The following is a 17,473-nucleotide window of genomic DNA, read 5'->3' as shown; positions in this document are numbered from 1 at the left end:
GAAACTATATTCAATATCTTGTAATAACCTATAATGGAAAAGAATCTGGAAAATATATATATGTGTGTGTGTGTGTGTGTGTGTGTATAACTGAATCATTCTGCTGTACACCTGAAACTAACACAACATTGTAAAGCACTCTACTTCAATAAAGATACATTTAAAAAGGGGGGGGGGGTGTAAGGTGTTTTTAACCTACAGTCTGTGATTCCAGAGTAGGAAGAACTTACTATTTGAGAGTGCTGAGAGATACCATCTACACTGTATAAATTATGGAATCCGTAGTTGCTTGCTTCCCGGGACAAATGTGTACATATTTCTTCTAGACCCGACATTTTCTTAAAACTAACATTGTCTGAAAATTGCTCTTCAAAATTGAAGGAATACCAGGACTTCCCGGTGGTAGTGTAACTATCCCCACTGCAAGAGCCCGCCAGGCCTACTGGTCAAGATTCAGCAGCAGGTGCCTTCTGTTTATCCCATCTTCTTGTAATTTTTCTGGCTTATCTCGGTCAGATAGTTTACAGGGAACAATATTATGCTGGCGCTTCAGTATCATGATGACCATTTTGGAGAAAGAAGGGGAGGAACAGGAGGCAGCTGTATTTGCAGTAATAAAAGTACCACGGGAAAATTACGACTAAGCAGTAATAGTCCTAGCATAATAAGATGTATATTGCTTGTGCCAAAGTTGGTGGGCGGGGGCGAGGGAGGAGGGAGGTGTTAAAATTGTTGTCGAGAATTGTTTTGTCTGAGCTTCCGGGCGCGGCGGTTACGCGGCTGGGGGAACCGTTGGCAGTGGTGGTGGCCCGGGAGTCCCCGCCGCGTGGGAGGAGGACCAGGAGCGTGTGAGCATGAGCGAGGCAGAAGGGGACACCCTGATATCAGTGGATTATGACGTTTTTGGTAAGGTACAAGGGGCGTTTTTCTGCAAATATACTCTGGCTGAAGGTAAAAAGCTGGGATTGGCTGGATCTGGAACTTTGACCGGGGCTCAAGGCGAGGACAATTGCGAGGTCCCATCTCCAAAGTCCATCATATGCAGGAAAAGCTTGAGACCCGAGGAGGTCCCAGATCGCACGTGGACGAGCAGACGTCTACAAGGAGAAAGTCATCTTCAAGCTGAATTACTCAGATTACCGACTTGTAAAATAATGGCCAGAATTTAAATTTTCCAAGATAAACTCAGTGGTTCTTTCTTTCTTTCTCTTTTTTATTGTTAAGAGAGAGAGAACTATTCTGCGTTCAATAGTAGAACTTGTCAGTAAGTTATTTTAGTATCAGATATTTGGTTATTACTGTATTTTATATGTATGATGGAAGGATTACAACGATATACAATTCTAATCAATAAAAACACATTGGAATCTTCAAAAAAAATTGTTTATGAGCAAAAAGGGCATTTAGTTCCTAGTAATGTTAAATGAATGATGTGGAAACACGCAGTATTATTTTTAGGTTAATAATGTATACACTTAAAGCACTGACTTCCCTGTGATGGTGCCCAGTAACACCAAAGCAGAAACTGTCCCTGAGGGGACCAGAGCCCTACTGTTGCTAACAGAGCCTCAGTAGCCTTCAGTGACCAGGAGCTAGAAAGTGGATACTAGAACACTGCTGCAAAAACCCCAACATCTCATGACCATGCTGGCCAGCGGCAATGGCCAAAGCAGCCCAGAGAAGGCCCCCACCTCCCTTCTACTTTTCAAGTCTCTTGGATGTGCAAATTATTGATAGATCACAATTTACAACTAGACCCCTAGCTGCAAGAGAATCTGGGATATATAGTGTTTGGTCTTACAGCTTCTGCAGGCATATAAAAAGGAGGTAGACTTTTCACTAAGACTGCACATAAAGCAGATGGAAGTCCCCTGCCCCTCCCAAAGCTGAAGTCAAAGCAAGGGCTTTGAAGGCTAAAAAAGCAGTGCTGAAAGGCAACCACAGCCACAAAAAAAAGAAGATCCAGGCGTCACCCAACTTCTGACAGCCCAAAACACTGCGGCTCAGAAGGCAGCCCAAAAACCCCCAGAAAAGCTTCCCTAGGAGAAACCAGCTTGACCACTAGCCATCATCAAGTTCCCCCTGAGCACCGAGTCAACCATGAAGAAGACAGAAGACAGCAACACACTTGTGTTCATTGTGGATGTCAAGGCCAGAAAGCACCAGATCAAACAGGCTGTGAAGAAGCTCTATGACACTGACGTAGTTAAGGTCAACACCCTGAGCAGGCCTGATGGAGAGAAGAAGGCATATGTATGACTGGCTCCTGACTATGATGCTTTAGATGCTGCCAGCAAAATTAGGATCATCTAAACTGAGTCTAGCTGGCCAATTCTAAATATAAAAATTTTCACCATAGAAAAAGAAAAAAGGAGGTAGAATGTGGATTCAGCCATAACCATCACAAGTGTACGTGTATCTGCATGTCAAGGATTCCGAGCCAGAAGCAGTACGAGAATGAGACAGAAGTTTGTCTCATATCTTTTCATTTTATAAACCAACAGGGGCAGAAGGGGAAATAGAGAACTTTTTATATCATCACAGAAAGACATTACCAACTACCACCGACCGTAGCCATCATTTCATAAAAGAAGTAACAGTTTTTACACCAAAAAGGTGGGAAGATTATACTCTCAGAATTGAAGAGCTGGATAAATATAACTTAAAGGAAAACACTATGTGGTCCTTTCCTTTCTCAGTGAACACTTTGTTCCAGTGTGGCAGGGCTATGAAACCACCGAAGTAGTGGTTTCACTGCCCCTTGCAAGGAATAGGCAGCTTCTTACCCAGTCCTGCTTAGGACCTGCCAAATAAACAGAAGGAGTCACCTTAACCACCGGGCTTTCATTTATTGCTAACTAAAATTAGGATTACAAGTAAATATTAACATTTAAGAAAGGAGGGGAAAAGGTATGGAAGAAACAGTTTCTAAAAGAAACATATACAGTAGTCCCTCTCTAGCAGATTTGATTTCTGAGGTTTCAGCTACCCACAGTCAACCACTGTCTGCAAATATATTAAAGGGGAAATTCCAGAAATAAACAATCCACAAGTTTTAAACTGTGCCCCCTTCTAAGCAGCATCATGAAATCTCGAGCCACCCCGCTCCATCCTGCCTGGGACATGAATCATCCCGTTTTCTAGCATATCCACCCCGAATTCACTACCTGCCTGTTAGTCACTCAGCAGCTTGGCAGAGTTATCAGATGTAGTCACAATATCACGTTCATGTAGCTTTTATTACAGGATATTGTTATAAGTTCTATTTTATTATTAGTTATTGTTATTAATCTCTTACTGTGAAGAAATTATAAATTAGACTCTATCATAGGTAAGTATGCGTAGGAAAAAACATTGTGTATGAAAGGTCTGGTACAATCTGTGGTGTCAGGCATCCCCTGGTCTTGGGAAGTATCCCCCATAGATAAGATGAAACTATTGTGATAATAAAAATTCTTAATTAAAAAAATAAGAAAGATTAGCTCCTAGTTCCCCTCTGGTTCTGAAAGTCTGTTATTTAATTTTTTTTCTAGGACTCCTAATAACCTTCTGCCTGCACTTCAACTTGTAGACTTATGCCAGCTCTAACTATATCAATTAGTCTTGTTTGGCAGCCCAGATTTAATAAGGAAAAACACAGATTTTCTTTTTCAGGGTTGGGGAGAGTACAGCTCAGTGGTAGAGCGCATGTTAGCATGCACGAGGTCCTGGGTTCATCCCCAGTACCTCCATAAATAATCTTTTTTCTACATCATTGTTTGTTCAAAAGCATCCATAGCTACCAGTCATCAATAAGACATAATACATGCTATTCAGCTTGGCATTCAAGGCCCTCCTCAGCCTGATCCCAACCCATATTTCCCACAATTCCTGCCCCCAAAATGACTGCCATCGCCTAAACAGGAACCTTTATTTCTGTTACCATTTTCCCCATTTCCCCCCATTTCATTTCAACAAATATTCACTGAGCTTATTAATCAACTGCTATGTGCCAGACTTTGTGTGAGAAACTTCAAAGATGAATCTGGCTCAGCCCTGGCTAGCGTGAACACCCAGCCCAGGCTGCCCAAGACTGTCTAAGAGTTAGCGCTAGAAGTACCTTGTCCTGAGAAACCCCTCAGTCCTGGAAAAGCTGAGACAGTTGATCCCCCTGCTCCCTGCCGACAAGAAAGTGCGAGGCTCTTAAGATCCCGCCTGACTCACAAACTCTGCCTAGATGCATATTCTTTCCCCCAACTTTCTTCCAAAGTAATTATTTTGGCCTTGCCTAACAATTAGCATAGAATCAAAGACTACTCCTGAGCAATGACTTTTATTTGTACCACCGCCTAGGTTATCAACTCCTGGAAGGCAGAGACAACTTTCCAGGATTTCGCAGTGCCTACGAGTGCCTTAATATGCCAAATAGTGACTATAAAATCAATGTATGTTGCATTGAATAGAGGAGAACTTGGACAAATTAATAAAAGTTCAGGCTTTTTTTAATTAAAAAGTTTTATTGACACAACATTGTAAACTGATTATACTTCGATAAAAATGTATGTACAAAAAAATGTTTTTAAATGCATATGAAAAAATGTTCGGTTGGATGACTGTTTCTACAAAGTTAACAGCACCCAGACAAAGTTACAGAACATACCCCAGAGATCCTGGTGTCCCCTCCCAGTCACAACCCCCAAAATGGTAACCACAATTTATAGATTTTTGACACCATAGAACAGTTTTGCCTGTTTTTGAATTTTTTATGTAAGTGGAATCATTTGGTCTGCTCTCTTTTGCACCTGGTTCTTTCACTCAACTTTGTGAGAGTCATCCACATAATTGCACCTCACTGTAGCACGTTCATGCTCATTGCTGTGAAATATTCCCGTGTGTGAACATACCACAACGTAATTATCCATTCTTAATGGATAGCCACATTATTTCCAGCCTGGAAGTGTTATAAATACTGCTGAGATGAATATGCTAGTACCTGCTTTTTGATGAACATGTGTATGCATTTCTGTTGCATACATAACTAGGGGTAGAATTGTGGGGTCATAGGGCAGGCTTATGTTCCATTATAATAAACATTGCAAAAGTTTTCCAAAGTGCACCAATTTATCAATTTATATCCCCATTAACAGAGAGAATTCTGGATGCTCTATCTCCCCTCCCACATTTGGCATTTTCTTTTTCTTTCCTTTTCCTCCTTCATTTTAACCATCCTGGTGGGTGTGCGGTGGACTCTCGTGTGGTTTTAATTTGGAGTTCCCCGATGATCAGTTCAGTTGCACACCTTTTCATGACTTTATTGGTCACTGGAGTATTCTCTTTTGAAAAGTGTGGTGTATTCCTTTTTTAAAAAAGCCTTGTCACTATTCACTCAACCCTTACTAAAGCCCACGCTATCATGATGAGTCTCCAAATAATTCCAAGTTCGCTTGGGGTCGGGTGGGAGGCGGGCAACCTCTCCGAACACCGTTTCCTCGCTTGCCCTCCCCCACTCCCCCAAGAGCACCAATCAGGCAGCGGGGGACGACATTTATGATTCCTAACCCCAAATCTTAAGAGTCCTTTCCAAGAGGTGGAGGGAAAGGCAGCTGGGGCTTTTCATCAAAAAAGAGCCACTGGGTCCTAAAGAACTACTGGAAACTGGCCTCGGCCTTCTCAGCCCTGACTCTGGCCCAGCCCGCAGAGATATCTGGGGTCACCGGCTCCGGGCCGAGGAGGCGTTGAGGGGGACCGGTATCTCTTAAAGCAGAAACGTCAACACCCTCTTAAGGGCGGCGTTAAGGATGGTGGGGCCCAGAGCTGTTTCCCCGTGAAGGGTTCCCCGCGCTCCCGGCGAAGCCGCAGGGGGCGCCGGGTGGGCTGCGGGGTGGGCGGCGGCCCCGCCGGGCGGTTGGGCGCGAAGGTGAGAAGCGGGGCTGGGGCCGCGGTAGGGGGGACCCGCGAGCGCGACCCGAGCTCCCGCCGCGGGTGGGCGCCTGCGTCCTGCGTCCGGAGGGAGCCGGACCCACGAGTCACGTTGCACTCCCGCGTCAACGGATCGTTCAAAGCAGAACCCTGGGCGTCTCGTAGCTGCGCGGGGGTCCTAACGGCCGCGCTGCGGGGCGGGCGGAAGCGCGGGGGCGCCATCACTGTTACCCCCGGGCGCGGCGGCCTGGGACCGGCGGAGCGGCGTCGGGGTCCCGGAGATGGGCGGTTGAGTGGAGCCGCTGGGCCCAACCGCAGTTGCCCGGTCCGGGTGGAGGGTGCGCAGCGCTGTGCCGTCCCGGTGGCCGGCAGGCGGGAGGACGAGCCTCCGAGCTGGGCTCTGCTGGAGGTGGGTGGTGACTCCCAGCTGGGCTGGACTAAGGGACAGGGGGTCCTGGGGCTCTGGAGAAACTAGCTAGTCGTCTCAGAGTCCTGGGGAGAATATTTGTTGTTTCCTGAGCGCCTACCGTGTACGAGCCCTGCTCCAGGTGCAGGGGATCCCACCGTGAACGAGGTGGGCAATGGCCCTGCCCTCCTGGAGTTTATAATCTAGGGAAGCTATAGACAAGAAAATGCGTGGATGTATGGTAACATGCCAGACACTGATAAATCTTACGAAGGAAACATGTAGTAAGAAATGAGGAGGGGACTGGCATAGTAAATTGGGGGAAGGAGAAGGAGTGGGTCTGAGGAAGTGTCTTTGGAGCAGGGACCTGAAGAAGGTGAGAGGGGGCCCCAGGGAAACAACCTAGGCCAAGGGAGCTGTGCCGGCCAGAAAAAGATCCCTACCCAGGATTTCAGTGCTATGCACATGAGTAGCTCTGTAGGTTTTTGCAAGATGAAAATTGGTATTTCTTTAGAAAATTATGGCTCATTCATTCATGCAGTGCAAGTGGCACCTCACTTTTCAAGAAAAGTATGTTTATTGGAGTGAGAAGACTTGTGGGGTTTTTGTTTTTGTTTTTTCCGGAATGAGAGTGACCTGGAAGACAAGAGCTATCAGACAGAGGAAAGGGGAGAGATGAGGCTGGGGTGGGAAGGTTGTAGAGAAATGAAAAGGAAAGGGTGATAAGGAGTCTATGGACTAGTAAAGGAAATGATCTGTCTGAATTCTCCCCCTCCTCTTAATAAACTGGAAATAACACTAGTGCTTCATGGTACATCTCAGTCCATCTCCAGAACTACACATCCAAGACAGGAGAGCTGGTACAGGAGAAGACACTCAAACTTGACAGCTGGTGAAGCAGAATCATGATTTCTGACTCCACTGCAGCTCACGGAGGCAGTTGAGTTGAGGCTCAGGTGAAGCTATGAGGAGGTGGCTTATCTCAAATACTTTCTAATTTTGTAAGGCAAAATAGGCAAGTTAAATCACAGACTTTTATAATAGCAAGTTCACCTAATCCCTGCTCATTTTGCTGATGGGGACACGGTGCTAGTTGGTGACAGCAATGACTCAAAATATAGAGATTTCATTTTCACCATCCTTTTCCCTTTGCTCTTCTTTTACTTGATAAAAGTCTTCCCATTGGCTACTGAACAAGTGGAAAGAGCTTTGTTGAGGACCCCAGAACTGAGTTCATCTCAGATGTTAGAATTATATGAGCTTTCACCTTCTTCCACAAGTATTTATTGGCGTGCTGGTGGGTTGGGGGCTAAGTCAGAGCCTCATGTCTCAAGGAGCTTAAGTAGATAAAGCGAATAAATAACTAGCCAATTACAATTCACAGGAAGCAGTACCTCGAAGAAGAATTGGAGGGAGAGTCAATTCTTAGTATAGCAGAGAGATGGAGAGCAGCAAACAGGATGTGAGTATTAAGAATTTATGTCAGATTGATGTCAAATTGTTTTGTCATGATTATGTTAATAATCTCAATAGCTATCATCTTCCTAAATTTTCGTTGTCTTACTAATGTGGACCTACCTAGGGGGCTGTGGGAAAGACTGTTACTGCCAGTAGGTTTAGTACATTTCCCATATTGTCTCCCTTTTCAGATGTTTGTGGCATTTTGTGCTTTAACATCAAGAACAATAAGAACGATAAAATATCCATGTTCAGCACTGTAATTGCAAACAGGCCTTAGTAAACTATATACAACTGGATGAGGGGGAATTTCCTTGAAAACTGCCATAGCTGTAAAGGTGGGAGGAGTAACATAGAGTCATATCGGAATGTGCACAATAATAAGAACTACTTGTACAGAGCAGACTCTAGAGTGTAATTGGGTCATATTACTTGCAAAGCATGGTGATGAAGATCCAAGAAAGGTCTTAAGGGATTTGTGGATGGGGATGGGGGCAGGGTGAGCATCACCTGCTGGCTGAATCAGTATTGCCTGGAGTCAAGGGTTTACCACATGTAGTCACATCTCAAAATCAAAAATTCTCAGGGAATTCACAGGAATCTTGAATGGTTGTCTTCTCAGACTGCCAGATTTTTTTCCTGATCTTTTTAAGGCTCATACTAAGCAACAGAGCTGGGAGAAGAGCAGGGGGAGCAACTGCTTTTTCTTAGTACATTTTTCCCAAAATGCATCTTTTGGAAAAGTCCTAAAAGTCAACACATTTTTAAAGATGGTACATTTACATGACAATTGATAAGGCTATTTTTCCAGAAAGGCTTTGTTGGGAGCACTATGAGGACAAGATGTGACAGGCAGAAATCAGGGGACGAGTGGTCCTCTTGTTAAGTGTGTTCACTCCCCTACCGATCAGATCAAGAACAATCAAGAACAAAGTCACTGTGCCCCCTGCCCACCCCAGCTCTCCACCAAGCTCTCCCTACTGTGTATTTATTTAATTTACTTATTAATTTTGACTATTTAAGACTAGGAGGTACTGTGTGTTCCATTTCAAAACATAGGGTAGTCTATTTCTGTTGTTTGTGGGTTTCCTAAATGTGCCAACCTTATCATTATTAAGATATCATATATCATTGTTGTAGTTGTTATTTTATTTAAAAAGAGACACATGCCTGTGAAACATCTCAGTAATCAAGAAATTAAAGGACAAAATCTGCTGAATTTTAGTGGGACATTAAGGGTAAGCAAAGGTTTAAGATGGTTGTTGCTGTTGCTATTGGCATTAAAATCAGTGGTTTTACATCAACTATACCTCAGCAATAACAGAAAGAAACCAAAAATCCCAGTGATTTTACTTTTGACAATGCCATTTAGGTAGCCACATACATGTGGCTGTGAGTTTGTCCTATTTCGTACCTATTGACCAGACACTATGATTGACTCTTTGGGTAACATCTGTCTTTGCTGATTATTGTGACAACTAAAAATAACATAATATATTCTAGTACTTGGCAAAGCATTTCACTGTAAAGGGAAAAGAAACCTAGTTTTTCTGCACACCAAGCAGTTCTCTGTGGTACCAGCTGGATGTCCTACAGTTTAACTCAGTTCTAACCAGAGATGGCATCGGATCCCACAGGTAAGGGCTCAGTCTCACAGTCTGCACCCCCAGCCCACCACGCGCACACACACACACACTTGAGATGCCAGTCGCAAGCCCAGGTTATCCTGTGCTTCGAACCAACCAGCTATAGATCAGATTACAACGGCCCTCTCCTTGGGTTCGATTAATTTGCTGATATGAATCACAGAACTCAGGGAAACACTTCTGTTTACCAGTTTACTAAAAGATATGATAAGGAATACAAGCAAACAGCCAGTAAAGAGATACATGGGGGCAAGTTCTGGGAGAGTTCCATACATAGGAGTGTCCGTCCCCAGGGAGGTAGGGTGCTCACCCTCCTGGTGTGATGTGTTTACCAGACCTCCTACTGTTGAGATTTTATGGAGGCTTCCTCTTGTAAGCATGATCAATTATTAACTCCATTTCCGGCCCCTCTCCCCTCTCTGGAGGATGGGCGATGAGGCTGAAAGTTCCAAGCTGCTAATCATGGCTTGGTCTTTCTGGTGACCAGCCCCCATCCTTGAGACATCCAGGAGCCCACCCAGAGTCCCTTCACTAGAACAAAAAATAGTCCTGGTGCTCTTGTCACTTAGGACTTTATAAGGTTTTTAGGAGCCCTGCGTCAGGGACCTGGTGAAAAACAGGTATTAGACCAAGAGATGGTCCCAGTGTTCTTATCACTTAATTATGAGGGTTTTAGGAGATCTATGCCAGGAAACGGGGAGGCGGGGGACCAACATGTATTTTCTATTATCTCACAGTGCCGTAGAAAAGATGTTAAGTAATTGGGAATTTATTATTATTTGCATACATTGATTTGTGAGGCACCTGTTATTTGAAAACAAAGTTGAAGATCTTGAGACAAGTTTTCAAGGTTATACAACTAGTGAGCACTATAGCTGGCCTGCGACCGGCGTCTTTGTGCCACAGCTCTTTGCTCCGCTCTGCGCTGTTCCCCTGCAGACAGCTCAGGAGGTTCAGAATTCAAGAGCGACCAGCAGAGATCAATTATTGTGTGGGAAAGATAGCCTACATTGTTATCCACATATTGAATTTCAGTTCAGGGTCAAGAAGAGATTGGGAAGGAATTCGGAGTTAGAAAACAAATGTAAAGATTTTCAGACATCCTCTGTAACCCTCAGCTTGATATATTGAGAAAAACCACGGAGGTCAAATGACACACCCACATTACACAGCTCATGACAGGAATCGGACATACTGTTCTCTTTTTCAAGCATTGTTCCTCCAACAAAACATTTTACGGGACAGTAAGTAGGATTATTTTTTTCTGGAAAGATGTGATTTCCACATAGTTCTCTATGACTCACTTATTCATTCAAATATTTCTTGAGTGATATTACATGCCAGGCACTGTTGGTGCCTGAGGCTGCCCTCACAGCGCTTTCTCTAGTGAAGGAAGTGATAAATTCTATGAAGAAAAAGTAAGTAAGGGCACAGATGGTGGGGAGAGTGGCATATTCTAAATATTGTGGTCAGGGAAGGCCTCTCTAAAGTAAATTTGAGCAGAAACCAGTATAACAGTAAGGAGCCAGCCTTGAGAAGAAAGAGCGTTTCAGACAGAGGGAGTACGAAAAGGCCACGGAGAATAAGGATTTATCAGATCAGAGCAGGGGGCCAAGAAACTCTTCTGCAAAGATCCAGATAGCAAAAATTCTAGGCTTTGTGGGCCGCATGGTCTCTGTTACAGCTTTCCAACACTGCTATTATAAGTTAAAATAGCACAGACATTATGTAAATAAGTGGACAAGCTTGTGTGACCATGAAACTTTATTTTCAAAACAGAGGCTTAACATGAAAAGCACAAGCCCAGATAGACAGATAAGGCCTCACCAAAATGAAAAGCATTTGCTCTGCAAAAGACCCTAGAGATGATGAAAAGGTAGGCCACAGAAAAAATATTTACAAAGCACATATTGATGAAGGTCGTGCATCAAGAAAATAAGAAGCCCTTTTAACAAAACCCAGCAGTAAACTGTACTCAGACCAGTGTGGTATTAGCAGCAGTTTAGACATACAGATCAATGGAACACAACTGAGTCCTGAAATAAACCCCATGTGTCCATGTTCAGCTGACTTGTCAACAAAGATGGCAAGACCATTCAGTGGGGAATGGATAGTCTGTTCAATAAACGTTACAGGGACAACAGGATAGCCATATGCAAAAAAAAATATACAAAAATTAACTCAGAATGGATCAAAGACTTAAATGTAAGAGCTAAACCCACAGAACTCTTAGAAGAACACATAGATGCAAACTTTTGTGATCCTAGATTAGGCAGTGGTTTCTTAGATATGACATCAAAAGTATGAGCAACAAATTAAAGAATATCTTGGCGTTTTTGCTTTTTTTCTTGAGGGCTTATTCTACTTCCTGACTATAATGGGAATGCAATTAAAGTTTTGAGTCCTATAAGGAAAAAAAATAGAAAGAATAGTCATATTAGACTAATCTACATGACTTCATTTACATGACATGTTTAGAAGAGGCGAATCCATAAAGATAAAATGTAGATTAGTACTTGCCTAGGCCTGGGAGTTTGGGGAGAACTTTGAGAGTGAGTGCTAACAGGTGTGGGGTTCATTTTGGGGGTGATAAAGTGCTCCACAGTTAATTACAGTGGTGGTTGCACAGCTTTGTGAATATGCTGAAAACCACTGAATTGTACACTTTAAATGGTGAATTGTACAGTATCTGAGATATATCTCAATAAAGCCATTATTAAAAAAATACTCAACAGTTAAATAGAGAAAGTAAAAGTCATGGAGCAGACATTTCACTGAAGAAGGTATGCAGATGGCTTGGTCACGGGGATGGAGCCCTCATGAATGGGAAGAGGGTCTTTATAAGAAGAGCCCAGAGATCTAGCTTGCTCTCCCTCGGCCATGTGAGGACACAGTGAGAAGGTGGCCGTCTGGGAACCAGGAAAAGGACCTTAACTAGAACCCACCCATGCCGGCACCCTGACCTTGGACTTCCAGCCCTCAAAACTGTGAGAAGTAAATGTGTGTTGTTTAAGTCACCCAGTCTATACCACTCTGTGATGGCAGTGCAAACCAAGATAGGTCCCATTTATATACATTTTGTAAATGACAAGATTATAGGGATGAGGACAGATGAATAGGCACCACTGGTTGGGACTGGGAGAGAAAGGACCGCCTGTAAAGGAGAAACCTGAGGGATTCTCCTTTACTGCCGCTCCCTCTCTCCCGCCCCTCCCCCAGTCTTCCTTCTCCTTCTTTTTGGTGGCATCCTGCTGCTGCTGCTTCGCAGCTGGCTTGACCTGGTGCTTGTTGGCCTTGACCTCCACAATGAGCACAAGTATGTGTCTTCCATCTCCTTCGGGGCGCACTCCGGTAAGAGGGAACTTGCTGGCACCGAGAGGCCTGTTCCTCCTGGGGGCGTTCTTCCGGGGGTATCGGGCCACCTTCAGAGGCCCGTGTGTGGATGCCTTTCAGCGCTGCTTTCCTGGCTTTGGCTTGGCTTTGGCTTTGAGAGGGACGAGGACTCCTTTACTTTCTGCACCATCTTTGTGAAGCAGGCAAGAATTTTTTAAATGAACACCTTGAGGGGGCAGGGCATAGCTCAGTGGTAGAGCGCCTGCTCCGCATTCATGAGGTCCTGGGTTCAATCCCTGGTACCTCCATTAAAAAAAAGAAAGAAAGAAATAAAACTAATTGCCCCCCCCAAAATAAATTTAAAAATTAAAAAAAATTAATGAACACCTTGATATCCACCCTGCTTAAGAAACTGAATCTTGTACGTATTGTAAGACTCCGCTCTTGTGTCTCCCCATGCCAGAAGTATCTACTTTTCTGAATTTTGTCTTTATCTAAGGGGGAGTCTTGTTAAGAAATATTATGATAGTAGCAGAAATAGAAAGGGGAATTTTTTTTCCTATATAAGGGAACTACTTTTAGAACAAAATTCATGAGTAAGGTGAGAGGCAGAGGGACCCAGCTCTGCATGGAGGAGTGGCTAGTCTGAGAGGAAAGCAGGAGACAGTGAGGTCACCTTAACGGGAGGGAAGCTGAGTGTGTGGATGCTAATTCAGTCAGCTTAGTAGGCTTAGTAGTGAAGTAGGAGGTTTCTCTTCTTCAGTTTTTCAGTGAAATAAGAAATGAGATTATCAGCTAAGTGTGAGCAAGGACGGAGGAGATCTTGAAAATTTGAGGATCGGGGACAGGGTGTGAAATTGTTTTCTTGGACAGGAGGGAGTGAAATGATTTGGGAAAATAAGCTTTGCAGGGCAGAGCCCACCTGAGAGTATCATCTAAATTCATTGGGAGACCAGACAGCTCGGCTGTGGATTTTCCTACAGCTACATTCTTGTTGGTGTTAGTGAATGCAAGCAAGCAGGGTAATTATAGTGGTATTTAACCAAGGGTTGGGGTTTGACCAAGGAATATAACAGGAGAGAAGGAAGTGCTAGGGAGCTGCAGGTTTATGCAAAGGAGTGTTTAGAGTGATAATTTAAATTGGGTGACATAGCAGGATGACGAGCAGTGAAAATGTGGGAGCGTTCAGAGCTTAGACATCCTACTTCTGTCAAGAAATTGTGGAGAGGAAGTGATGGTCAGTGTGAGATGCGAGAAATAAGAGGTTCTGGAAGGAATGCCTTTGTTATGAATGACCAGGGAGAGGATATCACCTTGAGAAGAAGTGACTGGAAAACAGGATGATTGGAAATGAGTGGATAAGGAGCTGAGAGGCCAGCACATGGTGTGAATTGTTTCCATGGATGATGAAGCCACTAGGAATGATGACAGGAGTTGTGTAACCAAGAGGATGAATCAGGCTTTTAAATTTCCAGGGAATGGGGAGGCGGGGGTGGGGGTGGACCCAGGAGATCAGCCGATGATTGCAATATCCTGGTGGCATGTGCTTCAGAGGAGCTGAGTCTTTGAGGGACTTAGAGGAGGAGGAACGGTTTGGAACAGGCCGTGTGGCGCTCCCTGAGAATTACAGACGAAATGCTGGACCTACTCCACGGCGCGTGAGACACTCTAACGCAGAAGGTCAGAAAAAAGGGATCATGGCGTTTACTCAGGACTTTGAAAGATGAAACGGATTTTGAGGGGAAAAGATTTGGAAAGATGTTTCCAGCCAGACAGAATGCAATTACTTAAGCCAAGGGAGCTCGCACTGGCGGTTCCACCCACGACAGATCTCTTGCCAATCCGCCCGCAGGCCTGTCGCCCGAGAGCGTGCCGGCGTAGCCGGACCTCGGCAGCAGCAGCCGCTAGGTGGCAGTGTGTGTCCTCGGGGCGCCTTCCTAGTCCCGTGGGCGGGCGGGCGGGCGGGGCCTGGAGCTGAGGATCCCGCGGAGGCGCATCGCGGCGGGCGAGTGACGGGCGAGTGACGCGCGGGCTGGGCTGGTGGATTCCCTTAGGCCTGAAAGCGTGGTCCTAGCTGGGAATCGGCGAGGCCCTCAAGAGAAACTTGAGAACATTTAGGGAAAAGATCAGGAGGAAGGTAAGAGGAAAGGCAGCCGTTCAGGATAGGGTGTGAGGGGGTCTAAGAAGGCAAGGCGGAAAGACGGACCCCCAGGGAGAGGAAGGCGCTGGCAGCCTTGCCGCCAGGTAGGGGGCTGGGCACCAGAGAAAGACGAGAGCAGTGACCTTCCTTTTGGATTGTTTACTCGCAGAATCATTTTGAAAAACTGTTACCTGCCCCCCGCCCCATTTTAAAGTTTTTAAAATATTTTTAAAAATATTTAAATGCCTTTCAGGGATTAATTTCTGCTGTCTTGAATAGCACATACGTGCTTTCAGGGCTACTGTTAGCCTTTCCTGTGCCTTTGTGCAAATTAGGGAAAGATAACCTTCTGGGAAAAAGAGTGGGGCAGATCTTCAGGGGACGCAAGACCCCTTGTGCAAAGAAAAGCTTCTCCTTCTGGCCGAGGAACAGGGCTCCCCAGCTGGTTGTGGACTGTATTTCAGGGTCCATTTCCCCCTGTTCTGCAAACACAGACACACACACACACACACACAAACACACGGCCTTGTAGACCTTTTTTCTTTTCGTAAAAACTTTGAATACATAGCTCATTCAGTTACATAGAACTGTAAACCTGTTCATGGGCACACCACTAGGCCAAATCAGACTTCTTTTTCTGCCAGAAAGATCATTTCTTTTTTATTGAGATAAAAGTGTTAACTTCTGTCCCTCCACCAACCATCTTCTTTCTTCTAAGACAGACAGATGCTGCAGAACTTTGCTTACGGTGGTTTCTTTACCAGTTGATGTTTCTAAAACCTTAGCACATTTAAGAGTCACTCGGAAGGTTTGTTAATACAGATTTCTTGGTCCCGCCCTTCAGAGAGTCTGACCCAGCAGGTCTGGAGTGGAGCTGAAAATGCTCACGTCTCACCAGCTCCCAGGAGAGGCTGATGTGGCACATGCGTGGATGGTTCTGCCCTGAGCAGCAGGGGGAAGGCACCCCGCCTTTAACACTTCCCCTGCCCCCACCCCGTGTCACACTGACCGTCACCGCGCCCTCCCTCAGGGACTGTGCACTGTCTGATTGTGTGCAGCTTAGTAAAAACTTAAGATGGGTTGGAGGTAAACTCTTCTTTTAGAAAGTAGGAGAAAGTAGTGAAAAGAAAAGTGGGAAAGAGAAAAAAGAGCAACCAGGCACATTGTTAAGAAAAACAATTTTAGGAAGGAAAACAAATACTTCGTGTTGAAGATTTGGAAAATTATTCATTAAAAATGGATGGAGGAGGTCCAGCTGTATAGCACAGGGAACTATATTCAATTTCTTGTAATAACATATAATGGAAAAGAATCTGAAAAGAAAATAGATACATGTATGTATATGTATAACTGAATCACTTTGCTGTACACCTGAAACTAACATTGTAAATCAGATGTACTTCAATAAATTTTTTTTTTTTTTAAGCAGGGGGGTGAAGGGCTAGGGAGGGATGAGTCGGTGGAGCAGAGGATTTTTAAGGCAGTGAAACTACACTGTATGATACTATAGTGCCAGATGCAAGCCATTATACATTTGTCCAAACACACAGAATGTGCAACACCGAGAGTAAACCCCAGTGTAAACCATGGACTTTAAGTGATAAAGATGTGCCAATGAGGTTCATCACCCGTAACAAATATAACATTCTCCTGGGGGATGTTGATAATGGATCTTTAAAAAAACAAAAGATAGCCCAGTTTGAAGGCTACTGGATTAAAAATCATATGACCATAGTAGTCAGAATTTTACTTGTCAGATTTTACACTGAAAAATATAAAATTGTATGCAAAATGATATGGCTAATTAATTATAACTTATAGGCTGGTACTTCAAGAAGGAGCATTTGTGGCCTGGAAGGAATAGTGGTTTAGGGTCAGGAAGGCATGACAGCCAGATCAAAGAGTATATTACACAATCTATTTAGATTTCTTCTTATGGTCCCAGCACTGCTGATGCAGCCACTTGGGGGTGGGGGGAGAAGGTTATCAGAAAACAAATAGGAACTGAAATTGACATAACTGTCCTCAAGAGGATGCAAAGATGGGTTGCCTACCGTCCAGAGTGATGGTTGAGTGATCACTAGGAAGTGATGAAGTCGTGTTACTGACAGATGACACGCACTGAGTTCCTAAGCTCTGTGTAGAGGAAAATGCCTTTGAGGAAAGTTTGTCTGTGGATGAGCCATTGCGTGATCTCTGGCTCAAGGAATCCTCACTTCCTGTACTGTGTGGGACTCAGCACAGTAACAACTTTGTGCTTTACAGTTTCCAAAGAACTTTAATATATACTATTGAATCCTCCCAAAAACTCCAAGCCTGTCAATCACCATCCTACAGATCTAAACCTTAAAGCACAGCTCAGCCAAGGTCACACAGTTTGTAACAGGCCTTTCACTTTATATGATAAATTCTAACATCTGAAGCTGCCCAAATAAAGCCAGTTCTTTGTGTTCATGGAAGCTGTTGTATAACTAAACCACAATGACTTCAATATCCGCTAGCAGATTTCCTTTTCTAAGTATGTTTCATCTAATACTAAGTATTTTTTCTTTCTTTCCTTTTTTTTTTTTTTTTTTTTTTTTTTTTTCATTT

The 17,473-nt window shown here is 44.2% G+C and overlaps 1 protein-coding gene and 2 pseudogenes across 3 annotated transcripts in view; all 3 read left to right on the top strand.

Annotated features, from left to right (window-relative positions):
* The first annotated feature begins 192 nt into the window (after window positions 1–192).
* On the top strand, window positions 193–1,209 carry LOC116661371 (annotated as a pseudogene).
* A 451-nt stretch (window positions 1,210–1,660) lies between these two features.
* Window positions 1,661–2,313, top strand: LOC116661261 (annotated as a pseudogene).
* A 3,559-nt stretch (window positions 2,314–5,872) lies between these two features.
* The window catches only part of SLC2A3 (solute carrier family 2 member 3), a 59,654-nt gene continuing 48,053 nt past the window's right edge, over window positions 5,873–17,473 (top strand). The window contains exons 1-2 of one of the 3 annotated variants that reach the window (XM_032473446.1): window positions 5,873–5,896; window positions 7,689–7,766. In XM_032473446.1, the coding sequence (XP_032329337.1) occupies window positions 7,746–7,766 (21 nt within the window). In that variant the 5' untranslated portion in view covers window positions 5,873–5,896; window positions 7,689–7,745. Of the gene's footprint in view, window positions 5,897–6,170; window positions 6,308–7,688; window positions 7,767–17,473 lie in introns of those variants that run through there. The other 2 variants (XM_032473447.1, XM_032473450.1) reach the window with 2 other exon arrangements.

This window comes from Camelus ferus, chromosome 34 (genome assembly GCF_009834535.1).
Source record: "Camelus ferus isolate YT-003-E chromosome 34, BCGSAC_Cfer_1.0, whole genome shotgun sequence".
NCBI lineage: Eukaryota > Metazoa > Chordata > Mammalia > Artiodactyla > Camelidae > Camelus > Camelus ferus.
This window is presented reverse-complemented; position numbering and strand designations above follow the sequence as displayed.